Genomic DNA, 21,391 nt, shown 5'->3' with positions numbered 1-21,391 from the left:
GTGAAATGGGTGATTATTTTTGTAGTGTGTTTAAATAAACTGTTTACATTGCTGTTCTGATAACTTTTGAAGCTCTTTGGTTTGTTTAAAGCAGAAGTAGGTTTTTATGAATATTGCTTTTGAGTTTTGCTTTCAGCAAGATTTTTTTTTTTGCTTAATCCAGCCGGTCTTTTGAATCTTTGCTATTGATTTCACTACTACTTCTGGTTTATAAATTGAGGATACATGTACAAGATCCTATGCTCTGTTCTCCATTTACCCTGCAATGTAGGTTGACTGGGGTCAACTAGACTACCTTGTTGTGGACATGCCTCCTGGCACAGGGGATGTGCAGCTTTCCATCTCTCAAAACATTCCTATTTCAGGTAGGTTTAAGGGACTTTGCGACCGTGAGGATTGTAGCTGCAGGTAGCTAGAGTCAATAAATATGGAGGTGGAAGAGCACAAACGGTCAGACAGCATCCAAGGAGTAGGGAAATCAATATTTCGGGCTGACATCCCTGCTCCTCGGATGCTGCCTGACCTGCTATGCTTTTCCAGTTCCACGTTTATTGATTTGGGTAGGTTCAAGTTGTTTAATGTCCTTGTACAAATCTTCTAATTAATTTTGTCAGCTGACCCCTGGGCGTGATTTGTTTTCTCTTAGGTGTTCAGCCTTTCTGTGCAACTAATTAAGAAACCAAATTTTAACACAATCGTCCCTTATGTTTGGAAGGTATTTGTGGGCCATTGAAACTGTTGCAGTTTGTGGGAACTTTACATTTTGTTTTCTGTTTAGTAGGGGGATAGCCATCTCAGTTCAGCAGTATTTTGAGAAATATGGGTGCGTGTAAATGCGTAATGATCCATTTTTATTGTTAGAATCAGTACTTGTCATTTCAAATTATTCTTGTACTGCCACTGCAGTGGTTCATTTTCACCTCCAAGGAAACAAAAGTAATTTCAAAATTGCATTTTTGAAATCCGGTTTAGCTTAGAATCAGAATCAAAGAATCTCTACAGTGTGGAAATAGGCCATTCGGCCCAACAAGTCTACAGCATCCTCTGAAGAGCATGCCACGCTGACCTGTTCCCCTATCCCTACATTTCTCCTATCCCATAATCCACCTGACCTAAACATCTCTGAGAACTATGGGCAATTTAGCAGAACCAATCCACCTCCCCTGCACATCTTTGAATTGTGGGAGGAAACCTGAACACAGAAGAAACCCATACAGACAGGGCGAGAATGTGCAAACTCCATACAGACAGTTGCCTGAGGCTGGAATCAAATCCTGTCCCTGGCGCTGTGGTGGTTCAGTGGTTAGCACTGCACCATACTGGACATCAATTAGTCACGCAGATGGGAGAGAAATATGAAATGTTGACAATTTGTGGAGGAGATCACTCCACTTCTTTAGCTATGTGCACCTCTGCCCTCCGATTAGGGGAACAATATATCATTGATGCACCTTTTCTCTTTCTGATCAATGAGTTCACTACTGTTATGAAAGTGGCTGGAGGAGTACACTTTGGCATCACTAATGCATCCAGGTCATAGCTTAAATGGAAATGTATTTCCTGGTTACCAAGATGTTCAATTAAATACCGTCTGTGCCACAAATGATAAAAGGATCTATCAATCAGCTTTAATTAATAAATGTAATTATTTGTTTATTATCACAAATGAGCATCATCAGTGAAGATGCAATAACAGATTAACATGTTCAGTAATTTGAAAGTAAGTACAGGTAGTTCTGCTATAATGTGTGTTTTGTTAACACAAATTGGCTGTAACATTGAATAGTGGATGCTGTTTAGATAACGAAGTTTCCGCTGTATGGGTATAGCGATTTCCCTACAATGGGCCTTTTCTAAAACGTGATTTTTTTTCCGAGCAAGATCACGCAAGAACGCAACTATCACGTCGTAGAACTATCTGTATGTTCGTCCTTCCAAATAACCTAAATGCTCGTCCTCTCGCTTGCTCTCTGATTCCCAGGAAAGGAGTCGGGCAATGAATTTCCCTCTCTAGAGGTTCACTTTAAAAAGAAAAAGCTTCACTTTCTTGACATTATTCTTGAAAGCAAGAGGGACAAGGTGAAGCATGTTCTCCACTCTGCTGCTGTAATGTTTAGCACATGTGGTCAAATCACACACAGTTGTCTCTGGAGTCTTGACAGACATGTTTTTCTCAGGGAATAAATGTTGAGATGTTTTTCAATTACCTTTCCAGAAGACCGACAGCTTTTACCTTAAAATCAACAGTTCTTTTTAAGGAAAAGGAGAGATCAGCTTGTCAGCTCCACTTTCATAGGCTTTTGGTGCACTGGCTAATTCCAGATAGCAGGGCACTCTCCACCTAGTCACTGATGAAACAATCCTAGCAAGGGTTTGCAGAAAAGTAGAAATATTTATGCTAGTCTGTGATTTCCAAAAGCCGTGTTTAAAAGGAATCTCCAATGTCTATCATGCTCTTTCCAAGAAACCACTGCAGGTCTTTCCACAAAACTGGAATAAATCATTTTTTCCAAAATTAAGTCCTCCAAGAAATGTTAAATAATATGCATTTTCATAATGCTACTGTAGAAAATACTGAACAGACAAAATACCTGACATACATTGGACAGTCATCTAGTATTCTAATATGTATTTCAACACACACAAAACACTAGTCCTGTGTGCTTCATGTTTTTTTAATAACTTTTTTCCTTTGCAGAATTCTTGCATGATTCTTAACCTATTGAACAGCCTCTTGAATGCTCCTTTGGTCACCAACAAGTCCTAAAGTGGGACTTCAAACCCAGAGTTTCTAGCTCAAACGGGTGCTACCAACTGAAGTGCTAGATCTGCTTATTAATTATGTAAACACTGCACATTTAGTGTCAAGGCTTTTAAATAACTGTTAGGTTTGATGTTATATGCTGAAACTTTAACCAACACTTTTTGCCACTGTGTAACATGGGCATCACTAACAAGGCCACCACTGCTTGCCCACCTAATTTCTTTACCTGGAGAAATTCGTAGTGGGCCATTTTCATGAACCACTGCAGCTTGTATATTCTAGCATGGAGCTAAGGGTTAGCACTTCTGTATTCCACAATTTTTAATATGGCTGCACTGTAAAAACCTCCATGCGTGATGACTCCTTTTGTTCTCCAGGGTGCAAAAGGTTGAAAGCCCTGTTTCTTATGGTTTTTATTCTTCAAGGTTTTTGTAAAATTTTCCACTTTTAAAACTAATGTGGAATCACTTATTTAATAAGAATGTTCTTCCTTGTAACTCCTTTGGTTTAACATCTTGTGTTCTGTTTTTTGATGATTGACCCTTTGATCATTAGATATAGTGTCTCTTTAATTCCTCTGTCTAAACTCCTCATGATTTTTAAATACAACATCTCCTGTTAGTCTGTGCTCTCAGGAGAATAACCCCACCTTCTCCAGTCTATCCATGTATTCTTATCCTTGTTACCGTTCTAGTGATCACTTCTGTACCATGTTCAAACGATTCATGTCCTTCTTAGTGTAGTGCCCAGACTGCGGCTGGGTCAGCCTTTTTTTAAAAGGCTCTGGATTTTGTAATTTATACTTCCAATTATAAAGCCCAGGCTCACTTTTTATTTCCTGCCTTTAAAGAATTTTGTACGAATCTGCAAGAAAACCACTTCAAATTGTAAAATTTACTACCTCATTCATTTTTTGCATTTGAATTCAATCTGTCAAATGTCTTACCATTCCACCAGCCTGTGACTTTTTGAAGTTTTCTTCTACCCCCAATTGTTTTGTTTGTCTTCTGTTGTAGAAAATGTCTGTCTGTCTTCCAGTGTTGACCTTCCTTGCTCTTTTCATTCCTTTGGGAAGGAATCTTTCATTTTCCTGGCTCTTCAAAAGGTGTGAGGTGTGGGTTGAGTAGAGTATGCACACTTGCAAGGACCTTTTTTGTTCTGAATGCCTTATTCCTGTGTTGCAATGCCATCTAACTTAAGACAGAATGAACCTGCAGAGAGAGAGAGAGAGAGTGGAGAACTCTGGCTCAAGATCCCCATTCCTCAAGGCAGTTCTTGCCCTCTCTACCCAAAGGCCTATGATTCCATGACTAGCAAGCTATATTATCTTAGGACCCTCAGTTGGTTATGAAACCTGTTATAGCCCTCATTTTGTGGGATTGATGATAACTGAGCTCGCTGTCCCTGCTCAGTAGCCCATGACTCTGATGATCTGAAAAGACCCCCACTTTGATTCACAACCTATGCTGAATTAGCTGATTTCAGCAGGGGAGCAGTTCTATAATGAATTCTCTGCTCTTTGCCACCCTCTTTTACCCTTTCTATGATCCATGCTAATGGTAAATAAGATGGTATGCTGGCATCAGAACCTTAATCATTGTTCTTTTTCCTGTCTGCTTGTTGAAATTCTTCTCAAATCAAATTGCCTGGACTTTTATTAAATTCTAGTTGTCACATCACTCCAGAAAGCATATGCAAATTAATTTGTTTCAGAAATTATTGTAAAGGACAAGTCTTTGAGACGTTGGAGAAGGGTAGAGAGAAAACAAGAGAAGAAAGGAGGTGGAAGCATGGGAAAATAGATGATGAGAAGAATAATGGGGTGATTGGAAAGGAGAGAGACAGATTACAGGTTACAGACGTGAAGGAAATGCGGTAGAAGTGGAGATTGAGCATATCATAAAGTGGGAAGTAATTGAGGACAAGGGAGTACGTAGCAAAGGTAAAGTTGTGAAAAAGAGCGTGCAGGAGAAGGGAGTGTGATAAAGTAGGTTGGATGAAGTAGAGTATCATGTCACTTTTTTTCTTAAGTCAAATAAAGCAAAATGAACCATAGTTTGCTGTAATTAATTGCAAGGGCTAATTAGAGAAGTATTTCATTGGCATGATGTGGAAGGCATGCTTATTAGTTTGTCACTCATTGACTACGTTTGCAAAAATGCTTTTCTCATGGCTCGAATGATTGTGCTGGAATGGGAGTTTATTATACTTTCCTTTAGGTGCAGTTATTGTTTCTACTCCCCAAGACATTGCTTTGTTGGATGTAGAGAGAGCAGCAGAAATGTTTCGAAAAGTTAATGTTCCTGTAAGTACAAATGGTATGTTGCCTCTGTTGAGTTAAAATGAAATGTGAATATGAATAAATCGTACTCTGCTCATGCTGCTGTGGTTTTCCCGTGGTCATAAAAATATAAAGAATTCAGAGTTGGCTTGCAGAGAGTTTACACCTTCGACAGATTAAGAATAACTTGTTTACATCATGAATGGTTGGAATGGGAATTTTTCTGATGCAAATTGAGAATTGTTACTGCACAAGTGCAGGCTGTTTGGCCCTTTTGGACCTGCACTCGCTCTGTCTGAATAAGCAATGCACCCAGTGCCATTCCCCATCTTTCTATCCATGAAAGGTCTCAGGAAAATGCAAATCTTTTTTTAATCGCTGCTGTAATGATTTGTATCCACAATGCATTCCCCAATAAGAGATTAAACATATTAAAGATGACTTTGAGCCACATATCTATGTCATAGCAGCATTTATTCACATAGTACACATCAAATGCCACATCAAAGGTAATTATAGGAAATAAAAGCTCATGATGTAGGAGGTAATATATTGGTATGGATGAAAGAAAGGATAGAATAGGTATAAATTGTATTTTTCATGTTGGCGAAATGCAAAAGATATGTAAATGACATGGACAAAGTGATGGAAGGTGTGGATGAGGAAAGTTGCGAGAGAAGTACAAGGAGACTATTAATAGGTAGTGTAAATGAGCTGACACAGACGTGGTATATGGTGTATAATGTGGAAAAATTTAAAATTGTCTATATTGGCAGGAAGAATAAAAACAATTGTCCAAACGGTGAAATGTTGCAGAAATGAGATGGTTGATATTCTATCTCCTACTCTCTATATGCTCCTTAACACCTTCATCCTCTCAAAATCCATCTATACCTTTTGAAAGTATGTCCAGTGTCTTGGCTTCTATCCACGGTTAGTGATCACCTACAGAGAAAGCTGTCAGCCCATCAGTCTCACCTGAACTCGACCCATGAACAGTGTTTTCTGTAAGGTTTGAGTTTCATTACCTTCCTCATCAGTGCAGCCTCCAGTGAAGCGCCGTTGTGTTTTCCTGCCTGCTGTTTAAACTATGGTGTCCATTGAGGTTGATTACTTCACTTCTGATTTTCCTTTGCAGTGAGTATATGCAGGGTCTAGGTCTGTGTTTGTTGATGGCCTCCTTTAGTGGAGAACCAGGCCTCTAGGAATTCCTTGTCTTTACCTGGCCTGTCCCAGGATCCTGGTGTTGCCCAATTGTATTGGTGGTTTTCCTTACCTCTGGATGGAGATGAGTGAGTATTGGTCGTGTCTTTTTGTTGCTCGTTGATGTTCATGTACTTTTGTGGCTAATTTTCTGCCTGTTTATCCAATGTAATGTTTGTCACAGTCTTAGCAAGGGATTTTGTATGTAACATTGGTTCTGTCTATAGTGATTAACGGGTTTTTGGTTAGGGTTAGCAGTTGACATAGGGTTGATGTGGGTTTGTGTGCTATTCTGATGCCCAGTGGTCATAAGAATCTTGTGGTCAGTTCAGGTATCATTTGATGTTATTGCCCTATTTGCATCAATCGAGATACCATTAGCAAGAGAAACACTGTCAATACTACTAAAATTGGAATGAGACCCGAGTGACACCGTCTCTGGAGACCCGAGTGACACCGTCTCTGGAGACAACACGCTGAAATTACTGGACCTATGCCTCACCACCCACCACCTTTTTAACAGCCAAATATATGTACAGATCAAACAGACACGCATGGGATCTCCTATCTCTGGACTAATAGCAGAAGCAGTAATGCAGAGACACAAAAGCATGGTCCATGGTCCTTCTGCTAATCTAACCGAAACTATCAATCCGGTACATGCATAACACCTTCATCTTCATTAATTGGCCAAACTACAGGACACACACCGACTAATAAATATTCTCACCAGGATCAAATTAACCAGGGAAGAAGAAAACAACAAACAGCTCCCATTCCTGGATGGCATGGTAGAACACAGGATCAAAGGGGAATTCCTAACAAAGGTATACAGGAAAGCCACACACCAACTACAGAATTTCAACAGCAACCACCCTAATGAAGTTGCGTGAAATCACGATTTAAATGAGCAACAACATACTGCAGTAACCCAGAATTACACCAAAAACAAGAGTACCTTTTCCAAATATTCAAAGACAATGGATACCTGGAAAAACTGGGTGAGAAGATACCTATGACACAAGCAACATGAAGATATTGCACGCCTGAACACACTCATCACATTAGCATACATCAAGAACATATCTGAACTGACCACAAGACTCCTATGATCACTGGGGATCAGTAGCACACAAACCCACATCAACCCTTTGGCAATTGCTAACCCAAGCCAAAGACCCATTACCCACTATGGACAGAACCAACATTGTATACAAAATTCCTTGCAAAGACTGCAACAAACATTACATTGGACAGATAGGAAGAAAATTAGCCAAAAGACATGAATAATACTCACTCAGCTCCATCCAGATGGATCAGGAAAACAATCAGTTTGATTGGGACAACACCAGGATCCTTGGACTAGCCAAGCAGAGGCAAGCACGGGAATTCCTGGAGGCTTGCATCTCCACCAAGAAAGCCATCAGCGAATACAGCTAGTCTCCACTGCAAAGGAAAACTGGAAGTGACGTAGTCCAACTCAACAGACACCAGAGTTAAAATACCAGGTGGGAAAGTACAGCAGCACTTCATCTGACACTGCACTGATGATGTTACCCAGCAGGCTAATGAAACATCGAGGGAGCAACAAACCTGCTCAGCGCGCAAACCAACCGCAACACTGTTTTCTAGTATCCTGATAGGCAATCTATACTTAATCTGTCTTTAGAATCAGATTTTGGTTGTAAATCTGAATTTACTATTAGTTTTTAAAATAGCTTATTTACAGCATTTGGTGTTCATAGTAATAATTTCGTTGTTAATGAGAGGAAATGGCTCTGCCAAGAAGGATATTACCTAGAATACAGCAATAAAACTGTGAGCAGGCACTGTGGTTAATTCCAAGTGGAATTGTAAACAGCATAGACCCACATAGTAACAGAAGCCTGCATTTGCTTTGGGTAGAGATCTATATGTAATGAGTGATCAAGTACACATAATAAACAATTTCTCCATAATTAGAATTGTTATGATTAAAAGTGTACTTTTGGCCACTGATTAACAGTTCATTTAGTATATGCCTATTTCTAGTGTCAAATCATTGATAATGCATAGAAACTGACAACTGTGCTTCAGGCAGTTTTTTTTTGTGTTGAAATGTACTCTTATTTCTTAATATGTTTCTATCTTGGAGACTTGGCATCTCTTTTTTTTTCTTTCTTTTGACAGGTTCTTGGTATTGTACAAAACATGAGTGTCTTCCAGTGTCCCAATTGCAAACATGAGACTCACATCTTTGGAGCTGATGGAGCAAGGGCATTGGCAGCAAAACTTGCATTAGATGTCCTAGGTAGAGATTAAAATTAAACAGACCTTTATTAAATTAACAGTGTGCTGGAAATGTAATGTGCTTCATATTTGTTGCATCAATACAATGTAACTGTTATGTCTGCAGATTTATTTTATAGTCCGGATACAACAGAAACAACACGATTGCTCTGATTCCTGTCTTATAGGTGATATTCCATTACACTTAAACATAAGGGAAACATGTGATAACGGCCAACCAGTTGTTGTCTCTCATCCAGACAGCTCAGAGGTATATTGTATTTTGATTTTGCTTTTCAAATAATGACTGTGTACGGTTATAGTCCTTTTAAGATTTCATTTTCAAATATTAGTTCTTTTTGATGAAAGAGATGCCCACAAATAACTTGAGCCTAAGTGACTGCATTGTGTTTTTAATGCATTCTAAGACATTATTTGTATAAATTTCAAAGGGAAAATGACAATAACTTAATGCACTTCCATGTATCTTAAACAGGAAGCTAATCCAAAAATTGTAAGAAAGTATAAGAACAACTCTGATCTTTTTAAGTTTCCTACTTGCTTAGAATGATGCTGAGCTACATAAACAGAATGCTGCAGATGGAATTGCTGCGCTGAATTAACTCATCCCGGTCAAGTCAGCATTTGGATCACCTAAGCTGGCCTCTTGTTTCTGAGCTTCACAACTGTGAGATCACCCAGAATTGCTTGTCAGTTGTTTAGAGTAAACTGTTTTGCTTACTTGATCAAATTTTCTTTTTTGATGAACTTTCTACATGTTCTTATTTTCAAAACTCGTTGGATTAATTTTCAGTTTTCAACATATATTGAAGTGCTTGAAATAATTGACATTTCTTCCCATTTAATGATTGAATCAAATTAGATTTAGAAAATGTATTCACATCTGGTGAGGACTAGATTGTAAGTCTAGGTATGCTTAAATGTTCCTTTGCCACTGAATGACCGAGTTCTTTCATGAATCCATTGTCTTTGCTTGGAAGAGGTACTCTTCTTTTTGGGGTAGACTTGTGCTGCTGCCAGTTGAAATAATGTTCTCACGCAACTTTGTTTTTGTGTTTTAGGGTGGTTGCTGTTGAAATTCTGTACTTGGTCAGTGTGTCTGGCTTTCCTGTGTACCTTTTGTTAGGAATTTCCCGTTGGTCCTGCATTCTACCATGACATCCAGGAATGGGAGCAGTTTGTTCTTTAGTGAATCTGATCCAGCTGAAGGTATCGTTTATTAATTCATGTGCCGCCTCTAGTTTGGTCTGTTTTAGTGATGAAGGTATCATCCATGTATTGTATCCATAGTTTTGTGAATTCACACCGATAGACCTGCCACTAGCAAGAGAAACACTGGCCACAATACTAAAATAAGAACAAGATCCTGGTGACACCATCTGCATAGATGACATGCTGAAACTACTGGACCTGTGCCTCACTTCCCACTTCTCCTTTTAACGGCCCAATATATGAACAGATTACCGTGACACCCTTGGGATCACCTACCTCCGGACTAATAGCTGAAGCGGAAATGCAGCGACTGAAAGTCTGGCCCTTCTGCTGTTCCAACCAAAACTACGCATTCGCCATGTGGACGACACCTTCCTCATTCTTAAATGGACCAAGAGAAGACACATGAATTAATAAAAGAGCACCCTTGCCAGGATCACATTCACCGGAGAAGAATAAACAGCTCCCGTTCCTGGACATCACGGTAGAACGCACGACCAATGGGGAATTCCTAATAAAGGTATACAAGAAAGCCACACGCACTGAACAAGTTACTGGATTTCAACAGCAACCACCCTGACACCCACAAATCAAGTTGCGCAACAACATTATTTAAACTGGCAACCACATACTGCAGCTGCACAGATCTACACTAAAATGAAGACTACCTCTTCCAAGTATTCAAAGACAATGGATACCCGAAAAACTGAGTCAGAAGATGTCTATTACACGAACGACACCAGGAAGATACTACACGCCGAAACACACACATCATGCTATATTACATCAAGAACACATCTGAATTGACCACAAGATCCCAACGATCACTGGGCATCAAGTAGCATACAAACCCACATCAACCCTTCGCCAACTGCCCAGCCAAACCAAAGACCCACTACCCATTATGGACAGGACCAGTGTCCTACACAATACCCCCTGCAGCGACTGCAACAAACATTACATTGGACAAACAGAGGAAATTAACCACAAGGGTACGCAAACATCAACTCCAACAAAAAGACAGAACCAATACACACTCATCTCCAACCAGGTGGATAAGGAAAACCACCAATTCGACTGGGATAACCATCAGGATGCAGGATAGGCAAAGAAAGATGAGCATGCTAATTCCTGGAAGCCTGGTACTCCACAAAGAAAGCCATCAATAAACAGGGTTCGACCCCATATACACCATTATGAAGGACTGGAAGTGAGGTACTCCAGTTCAACAGACACCATTGTTTAAATAACAGGCGGGAAAACACAACAGTGCGTCATCGGAGGCTGCACTGATGATGTCACCCAGCAAGGTAATGAAACAACGAACCAGCTGGGCAAGCCAACCAAGTACAACATCCACAACCCAAGTTACAAATCTACTCTTAAAACCTTAGTTTTAAAAATTGCTAAATATTTTAGAACACTGGCAAAGGAGAGGAAACATTTTAAATGTAGTATTTATCCAATGATCAAGTCATCCAAGTTCAGTGGTTAGAAAGTTAAGTGACCAACACTAACTTGAATAGACTCTTTATAATTGGTATAATTGGTGAATCTTTTTCTGGAAACGTAAAAACTAATGATATCATAAAGAGTACTTAAAGGGTCTATTGCAGAAGCATTTAACACCTTTTAACATACAAAATTGACTTTGTTTGATCTTAAGTTTTATATTTCTTGTGTTCTGGCATGGTATGGTAATGCTGGCTAAACTTAAAATACAGCAATTTCACCTGACCAGAGATATGTATGATTGATATGCCAGGTACTGGATGGAGGACCATTTTTAAATTAGCTTTGCCTTTAGGACACAGTTGAATCATGTCTGTCTTTTAAGGGCAAATGACTCATGCACATGCACCCCCATGCACTTTCTCTCTGCTGTGCTCTCTCACTATCCCTTACTCACTCTTTCACTCACTCTCTCAAGAAATTACGTGCAGTGTGTATGCTCCTGAGTTTTTACGGTGACTGAGTGAAACAGTGATACACCATAGAGTCTCAGTTTATTCGTCTGTGCAAAATTGCCCATGATACAATATTATCATTTTTTTTCCCTCCACATGGCAGAATTAACTTAAGGATTTAATCTACTAAAACATATGTTCTACTAAAACAGATCAGCCTTTTTTCTTTTTAGCAAAACACTAACAACTGTTTCAAAGAAAGTTAGTCTTTGGCTCATAGCTTTAGTAAAACTAATTCATCAAGAACTATCGTTGTATATCATGTAAAATTTGCACTTTGGTTTTGCATTTCAAGCAAGGTATACACATCTGTGTTTATCAACTCCCTTAACATGATTAATTAACTTGCCTTTTTGTGGCTTTTCTGTTTGTGTTACAGGCCAAGGCCTACTTAAGACTTACTGCGGAAGTATTGAAAAGACTACCAACATCTCTTGTGTGAGCAGTGGAAAGTTTAGGTCTACGGCATCAGATCCACTTCCAACACTCGTTTTTTTTTCCTCAAAGCTTTCTGAAAATAGCTGCTAAAACAGAACACGAGATAACAAGGTGTAGAGCTGGATGAACACAGCAGCATCAGAGGAGCAGGAAGGCTGACGTTTCAGGCCTGGAACCTCCTTCAGAAATGGGTGGAGGGGTTCTGAAATAAATAGACAGAGAGGGGAGGTGGTTAGAAGAGAAGATAGTGGAGAGGAGATTGACTGACAGGTCAAAGAGGCAGGGGTGGAGCCAGTAGAGGTGAGTTTAGGTGGGGAGGTAGGGTGGAGATAGATCAGATCAGTCCAGGAAGGATGGTCAGGTCAAGGGGGAGGGATGAAGTTAGGTAGGAGATGGGGGCTGGGCTTGGGGTGGGAGGAGTGGATGGTGGGAGGAAGGACAGGTTAGGGAGGCAGAGACAAGCTGGACTGGTTTTGGTATGCGGTGGGGGAAGGGGAGATCTTTTCCATGCTGACACTGGTCCTAAACTCTACCTCTTCCTCCAGATGACTATATCGATGCTGCCTTGTGTTCCTACAAAGAGCTCGAACAGTTCATCCACTTCACCAACACCTTCCACCACAACCTGAAGTTCACCTGGACCATCTCCAATACCCCTCTCTCCTTCCTGGACGCCTCTATCTCCATCTCTGGCAACTGCCGAGAAACTGATATCCATTTCAAGCGCACCAACTCCCCCAGCTACCAAGAATACACCTCCTCCCACCCATCTCCCTGCAAAAATGCCATCCCCTGTTCCCAATTCCTTCACCTCTGCTGCATCTTCTCCCTGGATAAGACATTCCACTCCTATACATTTCGAATGTCCTCATTTTTCAAGGACCACAACTTCCCCTCCTCCGTGGTCGAGAACACCCTCGACTGTGTCTCCTGCATTTCCCACAACTCATCCCTCACACCCCCTCCCTGCAATAACAACCAAAACAGAATCCCCCTCGTACTCACGGACCACCCCACCATCCTCCGGATCCAACGCATCACCCTCCGACACTACGGCAATCTGCAATCCGACTCCAATCAGACTGGCCTATCTCCTCCCTACCTCCCCAGCTACACTCACCTTTTACTGGCTCCATCCCTGCCTCTTTTTTGACCTGCCTGTCTCCTCTCACCTATCTTCTCCTTTTATCCATCTTCTATCTGCCTCCCTTCCCCCCCCCCCCCCCCCACCCCCCACCCCGGCCATGTATTTCAGAACCCCCATTTTCACTCTCTCTCCCCCCCCCCACCATTTCTGAAGAAGGGTCTAGGCCCGAAACGTCAGCCTTCCTGCTCCTCTGATGCTGCTCGGTCTGCTACGTTCATCCACCTCTACACCTTTGTTATCTCAGATTCTCCAGGATCTGCAGTTCCTGCTGTTGCTAAAACAGAGCACATCCTTGATTTAAAAAATGATGATTACAGAAAATGTCATGATTGTACACACACTTCTGATTTTACATCCACCATCAAGAAAACTAACTGCTGTTTGTAATGTGAAGTGAGAGGTTTTTACTAACTGTAATTAACTTTGGTTTTTGAATACAACAGTATAAAAGACATGATACTGAGTCGCACTCAATATTCTGGGAAGGTGCTGGAATTCGCCTGAAAAGTCAGACGTTGCCCCAAAATGTGACTAGAGCAGGCAAACTGAGAAAAGTCACTCCTTATGCAGATTGACTGATTGTGGGAGGAGCTTTTCGAATTGGGGATACAGCAGAATCTACCTGAGGGTTGTGCGTGGAAGTAGGGTCCCAATATTTTGAAGGGAGACGGAGGATGGGCCTTTGGGGTGGTGGTGGAAGAAGAAATCGGGGGAAAATTGACCCTAAATAGTGGGGAAGGAAGCAGGCCCAAATATCAGAAGTTGGGGAAAGGCCTAATTGTCCCTTTCTAAAGGGTAAAGGGGCTGCATTTGGATCTTTTATCAAGAGAACCAACTGTAAAGTTTTCAAAAATAGCAGAAACCTTCAGCATGTCATTGATACTCATCCAGGTATAAAGAACAAAATCTTTGCCTCTTGCATTTTTAAGAATGCTGACCTCAAATTTAATATTAGTGAAGTACCCAAATTGTCAACATAAGATGGCTAGAGAATGCCCTTGATGGTCACATTGTAAAATCATACAAGTTGGTACTACACAGGTAGCTGAAATTAAAAGCACGTGAAATGTTTCAAAGCCACTCAGTATTGAACTATGAAGGGAAGTAGCAGAACAAATCCTCAACAAACATCAAGTCGTTCAAGAAAAAATATTGTTGCCAACTGAGCGATGTTCTGATTATTGATGTTTTGCAAAAGATCAATTGACTGTCCTGGAAATAAAAAGTGGATATTGGCATGATGTGGCAAGAAGGGTTCATCACAATGTGGGAGATATGTGTCTCATAAATATGTAAATGATTCGTTGATTTCAAGTTAAAAATTAAAAATTATGTATACAATCTTTGGTACTTGTAATTCTAAAGAAAGAAACCCTGAGAAATTCCACAGAAATACAGACAGTAAAATTGCAATATAATTGCTTCATCTCACAGAGGAGTTGGTGAGAATGAGAAAGGGGCTCTTGAAATCAAAAAGTAGCACTTGAGAATATTTTGTAGAGCCCTCAAAAAGAAATATTTTGCCCCTGATACTTGGTGCATAATTTTGCAGTGGTCAAATGCAAAATATTGCTGTGTATTTGAAATATTTTGTTTACACTTATTCATTGTTGATCAAAAGATATGAGAAGTCTGTTCATCCTACTAAAATAGATTTTCTGTTGCTTCACTCAACCAACTGTATTTTTTATTAGTTTTTAATACATTTGACAGGACAAATGTGAACTAGTACGTTGTCAAAAAATTGCTGAGCAAATGTCAATAGAGCTGGAAGAACATAGGCCAGGCAGCATCAGGAGCAGGAACGTTGACATTTTGTGTTGGGACCCTTCATCAGGACTGGAGAGAGGTAAGGGCGCTGGGAAATAGAGGGGTGGGGCTGGGGGAAGATAAGAGGAATGGTGATAGGTGGATGTAGGTAGAAGGTAGTGGGGATTGGTCAGTGGTAATGGTGGGGTGGATAGGTGGCGAACAAGATGGATAAGTTCTATCAAATCAAAGAGCTAGGGATGAGAGGGATGGTTGGACGTGGGATGAGGACAGGGGTGAGAAGTTGAAACTGGTGAATTCAATGTTCAGACCATTGGGCTGTAGGCTCCCGAGGCAGAATATGAGGTGTTGCTCCTCCAGTTTGCATGTGGCGTCATTGTGGCTCTGGAGGAGATCCAGGATGGATATGTCACCAAGGGAGAAGGAGTTAAAATGTCGGCATCCGGAAGGTGGTGTTGATTGTAGCAGAGTGCAGATGCTCTGAATCGGTCACCGATGTAGACGAGGCCATAGCAGGAGCAACTGTAGACCAGTTTGGACATACAGGTGAACCCCTGTCAGATTTGGAAAGTTTTTCTTGTGCCTTCGATGGAGGTGTGGGGACAGGTGTAGCACCTGCAGTTGCAGGGAAAGGTGCTGGCTCGGTGGAGTTGGTGCTATATTCGATAATTGCTGAGCATTTTGGAAATACTTTTCTCACTACTTATTATGTTTCTTTACTTCTTGGATTCTCTACATGAGACAGATCCAACATGCCTCACCAGTGAAGGGGATTTGTGAAGAGATCCCAAATCTACCTCAGCTGGAATAGGGGCTGAAATCCATGCCATTGGAAGAAATGACCAGTCTAATTTCTTTTTGGTATGTGGATCTCGGAGGTCCATGCGCTGAACAGTGTGCACTGATGTTGTGAGCTGGTCAGTTGTGATCTGATTGCCTCTGGCTGCCCAGCCCATTGCCTCTTGTGTCAGCCCATTGCCTGCTGGTCTGGAGTTCTGAAGTGATGGTGGAGACCAACATTTTGTTTCCATCATTCTGCTGATGAAAAATCAGTCCCACTTAGTACCTGCCATGGCATACTTGGTAAGGTTGGAAGGCGAGGTGGTATCATCATGAGACTATTAATCTAGTGTCCCATATAATGTTCTGGGGACCCAGGTTCAAATACTACCATGGCAGCTGGTGAATTTGAATTCAATAAAAATCTGGAATTAAGAGTCTTGACGTAGACTGTAAAACTATTGCCAATTGTCTGGAAAAACACACACAGTTCACTAGTAGAGATAACAGGAACTGCAGATGCTGAAGAATCCGAGATCGGGTGTGGAGCTGGGTCTTGGCCTGAAACGTTAGCTTTGCTGCTCCTTACATGCTGTTTGGCCTGCTGTGTTCATCTAGCTGCACACCCAGTTCACTAATGTCCTTTGTAGGGAAGGAGACTGCTGTCCTTACTCTGTTTGGCTGACAATTTTCTCGATTTTTATTGTTTTCATTTGAAGCATGTAAGTTTACGAGATAATTTCTTCCTCTTACAAACGCATTTTCAAATTTTTCCCCCATTTAGACAAGTGTCTTGGACTCCTTTTGGCACTTTGATTCTGTCAGCACAGATACTCTACGCCAATTGTATCTTTTATTTTAAGATAGGCTGGATTTGTTTTGAATGCCACCACCAGATGGAGCAACAAATGCGCACACACTGCAAAGTATAGCAGAGGGAGATCACCATCCACCTATGGAGCAGCAGCTACCTATCACTAAGATGTTGCACCTGGGATCAAAACTGTGTAAAGGACCAACCAGCACTTCCAACTGTACCCTGTCCTAACCAGTATTGGTGTAAGTAATCAGGAGGGAAGCAGAGCCTGTGTCCAAGTTAGCAAGCGGGTTTTTTTTTAAAAACTAGTTAAATTGACATCAATACTTGTACAGATACATAGAACATAGAACAGTACAGCACATGGCTGAAGACTGTCACCAGCCAGCTGCTGTCACTCTCCCCCGTCTGAACAAATCTGTAGCCTTTTTTTTTGCATTTGAAATAAGATTCATAAAAATGAAACTTTTCAATTCCAACCATGCAGTTTCTTATTCCCTGGTTTCTGACACTCTGTTTCTAATGCTCTGCTGTTGTGCTGTTTCTCAAATTTTGATTCTAGCCTTGGGTAACTGTCTGTGTGGAGTTTGTACATTCTCCCCATGTCTGCGTGGGTTTCCTTCCATAGTCTAAAGATGTGCAGGCTAGGTGGATTGGCCATGCTAAATTGCCCCTTGTGTTCTGGGGTGTGAGAGTTATCGGGGGATGGGGATGGGTCTGGGTGGGATGCTTCAAGGGGCTGTGTGGACTTGTTGGGTTGAAGGGCCTGTTTCCACACTGTCGGGAATCTAATCTAATGTAAGTTAAGTATTTGGAAGAAATGACCTGTGCTAAATTTGTACAAATTCCAAGAAATGTATGGGTGGTGTGTATTACTTACAGTGGGATTGATGTTTCATATCTTGTCAATATTTGATTTTTATTGCACACAAGTTGTTTAAAAAATCCTATTTAAAATTTAGCTAAATTTATAACCTTTTGAATTTGTGGAGGTGCTTTGCTTTAGAGGTGGAGAGGTCAAAGTGGTAGCAATATCCCAGTTTAATATAACAGAACTGAGAATAAACCACTGTAGGCTTTGGTGATTTCTCCATTATAATGTTGGTGATCAGTTGTCTCAACCATTGGACATCTCTGCAGGGGTGTGTCTTAGATATACTAATCTTCCACTCTTTCATCAATGATCTCCTTTTCATCTATCAAGTCAGGTGTGGCTGATGACTCAGACTTTGAAACAATCCATGTTCAAGAGAGGAAGAGTTGGACAGTGTTAAGGCTTGGGCTAAAAATTTACAAGTGACATTCATGCCACACAAGTGTAAGACAAAGTATTGTTCTGAATATTTAGGGCCATTACCATTACCCACTATCAACATTTTTGGATTTTACCAGTGACCAGAAAATGAGCTGGATAAGCCACCCAAATATGTAGCTACAACAGCAAGTCAGAGGCTTGGAATTCTGTGGTGCGTAACTCATCTGACTCATAACTCGTCCACCATCTATAAGGCAAATATGTGACGAAATACTCTCCACTTGTCTCAATTAATACAACCTCAGCAACTTGACAAGCTTTCCAGCATCCATGACAAAGCAGCTCACATGATTGGCATTTGATAAAACACCTTCAATTCACCCCTTTCATCTCTGACAGAGTGGCAGCAACGTGTAGCATCTACAACATGCATTGCAACAATTCATGAAGGTTCCTTCAACAGCACTCTTTTCAAGCTGGTATTTTTGCCCAGAAAGACTATAGCAGCAGATACCATGCTGCACACCATCCAGACCTGGAAAAATATTGTCATTCCTTCTCTGTGGGTCAAACTCCCTCCCTATCACTAGTGTTTGTGTGTTAACATCACATGGACTTTAGTGGTTCAGTCAAGCAGCTCACCATCATCCTGAGGGCAATTCAAGATGGCACTAGCCAATGACACGCACAACTTGTGAATGAATTTGAAATAAAGATTCTGTAGCCTTCAACCTCATCAGATTGATTTCTTCAATGAAACTCCATCCCTACTACTATCCTGCTAAAATCTAGATACTCACCACAAAATTGTTTTTGTGCAGTCTGGTGCTTCCAAATATTATAAGGCAGCACACCATACCTCATTAACACATCTGGCTATTCACCCTGAAAGTCTTCTCTTGACTCCTTTCAAGTTATTACTGATTTCCTTTCCCCTTTTTGATTACAGGCCTTTAAATATGTTGTCTGTCCTTGTTTCCTGGCAATTTTACTTGTACTAGACTTGCTGGTATAACTGAGGTCTTTTCATGTTCCAACACTACTTCTGTTAGATACTCTTGTTACTTTACTATATGCCATTCTTTCACAGTGTGATATGTGCGCTGGTCATGTTCAAATTCATTTCTCCAATTCTACTGTTAAGTTCAAGGGATCACTGAATGGTCGACCAAAAATTCTATATGATTTAGAATTAATCAACATACTATAAAATTATCCCTGATAATGGGAACTGCAGATGGTGGAGAATCCAAGATAATGAAATGTGAGGCTGGATGAACACAGCAGGCCCAGCAGCATCTCAGGAGCACAAAAGCTGACGTTTTGGGCCTAGACTGATGAAGGGTCTCGGCCCGAAACGTCAGCTTTTGTGCTCCTGAGATGCTGCTGGGCCTGCTGTGTTCATCCAGCCTCATTTCATTATAAAATTATCCCTTACAGCTTCTGCCACAATTTGAATTTCAAATACTGAATACATAATTCAGGTTGCTGTTTGACCAAATTTACAGGCCTACAACTGTTCTGAGCTGAGCTTCAATCGCTGAATTTTGTTCATCACCAGGATCTTCAATTATTGGCTTATCAAGGAATGAACTTCCAAAACCTTTCCGACATTTTGCTCCACAAATTCCACCTCATCTAGGATCTTATCACTCAGATCTTTCATTTCTTCTCTCCCTAATGTATGAGCCCTATAATTGCATCTTGGATATTTATTTCAAATGAATTATTTAGCACAGATTATAGGGCGTCCTTTGATTCTTGATGCTTGACGTTGGTACTTTTACACTAGTTTTCGTGTTTCAGTCCTGAGGAGTGTTTCATCTACCTGTTCTTGTTCACAATTCTAGAATAATGTAATATTTCACTTGTCTTTTTTTAATTACCTCACTGCTTTTAACTTTCTTTGGAGATTCCCTGATTATTTTTTTCCTCTGTAGTTCCCCCCCCCCCCCCACCTTGTTCTCGTCATTGCAGAATTTAATATTATTCTGTGTCATCTTAATCCATTTTAGGATTGTACTTTTATACTTACTGTGCTTTATGTTGCTATTCTCTGTACTTCAGGAAACTGCTTGTACTACTTTACTGGCCCCTGTTGTAGCTAATCGGTGCCTTACTCCTGTAGAGATATAATTCTGTAATTTCCAGAATTTTTCTCATTTGAGAAAAATATCTTCTGTGTATTAGCATTGTAAAACACATTCAGGAAATATTTTCTGCTATGACGGGGTGGTTAAAATTGCATTGGTATGTTTGCCTCCATTGCTCAATCCTTTGAGTATAGGACTTAGGAAGTCATGTTGAGGTTGTACAGGACATTGGTGAGACATCTTAGAGTGCTGTGTCCAGCTGGGTTTGGAAGGTCTGAGTAATAAAGAGGCATTTTTTTTTTTACTGGAGTGTGGGTGGTTGAGAGATGATCTGATAGAAGCTCATGAAACAATGAAGAGTAGGTAGAGTTAATGGTAGTTGTCTTTTCCCTAGATTGGGGGGATTTCAAGATGAGGAAGCACATGTGATAGGTGAGAGGAGAGAAATTAAAAAAGACATAACAGGCAAATCTTTTACACAGAGGTTGGTTCGTGTGTGGAATGAACTTCCTGAGGAAGTGGTGAAAGCATATACAATTACAACATTTAAAAGACATTTGGATAAGCACATAAGTAGTAAATATTCAGAGGGATATGGGCCAGGAGCAGGCAGTTGGGGCTCGTGTGGTTTGGGATTATCTTCGGCATGGACTGGTTGGACCGAAGTGTCTGTTTCCATGCTGAATGACTCTATAACTCTAGGACCCTATGAGAGACAACAAAAATGTCATTTGCAATATAAAAAGCAAATTCTTTATTCCAAATGATAAGAACCAAAATTGTACCAAATTTGGGACTGCTGTAATTTTTTTTAACCTAAGTCTAAATGAACCTTTTATTCCTTTTGGCTAACCTTTATGTGACTGTCCACAAATGTATGTGGGAGGTACCTATTCTAAGATCATAAGACCTAGGAGCAGAAGTAGCCCAATCAACCCATCGAGTCAATTCTATCATTCAATGAGTTCATGGCTGCTCTGATAATCCTCAACTTCATCTTCCTGCATTTTCCCTGTAGCCCCTGTTTCCCCTACTGATGAAAGATCTTGCCTTGAGTATATGTGCAATCCAATCTCAACAGCTTAAAAAAATGTTCCACAGATTCACAAGCCAGTAAGAGAAGAAATCCCACCTCATCTCTGTCTGAACTGGCCCTAAACTTTCCCACAAGGAGGAACAACTTCATCACATCTACTCTGTCAAGTCTCCTTAAAGTCTTGTATGTTTCAATGAGGCCACATCTCATTCTTTGAAATTCTAATGAGTACAGATAATCTACTCAACCTCTCCTTATAAGACTGTCCCTCCAAGTTGGGATCAGGTGAGTGAGCTTTCTCTGGACTGCTTCCAGTGCCAGTATATGTTTCCTTAGATA

The 21,391-nt window shown here is 40.6% G+C and overlaps 1 protein-coding gene across 4 annotated transcripts in view; it reads left to right on the top strand.

Annotated features, from left to right (window-relative positions):
- The window catches only part of nubpl (nucleotide binding protein-like), an 86,509-nt gene extending 73,146 nt beyond the window's left edge, over positions 1 to 13,363 (top strand). For 3 of the 4 annotated variants that reach the window (XM_048537461.2, XM_048537458.2, XM_048537460.2), the window contains 5 exons: positions 272 to 365; positions 4,984 to 5,069; positions 8,418 to 8,538; positions 8,705 to 8,787; positions 12,096 to 13,363. In XM_048537461.2, the coding sequence (XP_048393418.1) occupies positions 272 to 365; positions 4,984 to 5,069; positions 8,418 to 8,538; positions 8,705 to 8,787; positions 12,096 to 12,158 (447 nt within the window). In that variant the 3' untranslated portion in view covers positions 12,159 to 13,363. Of the gene's footprint in view, positions 1 to 271; positions 366 to 4,983; positions 5,070 to 8,417; positions 8,539 to 8,704; positions 8,788 to 9,598; positions 9,747 to 12,095 lie in introns of all 4 variants that reach the window. The other variant, XR_009446242.1, reaches the window with a different exon arrangement.
- The last annotated feature ends 8,028 nt before the right edge of the window (positions 13,364 to 21,391 follow it).

The sequence above is a fragment of the Stegostoma tigrinum genome, chromosome 10 (genome assembly GCF_030684315.1).
Source record: "Stegostoma tigrinum isolate sSteTig4 chromosome 10, sSteTig4.hap1, whole genome shotgun sequence".
NCBI lineage: Eukaryota > Metazoa > Chordata > Chondrichthyes > Orectolobiformes > Stegostomatidae > Stegostoma > Stegostoma tigrinum.
This window is presented reverse-complemented; position numbering and strand designations above follow the sequence as displayed.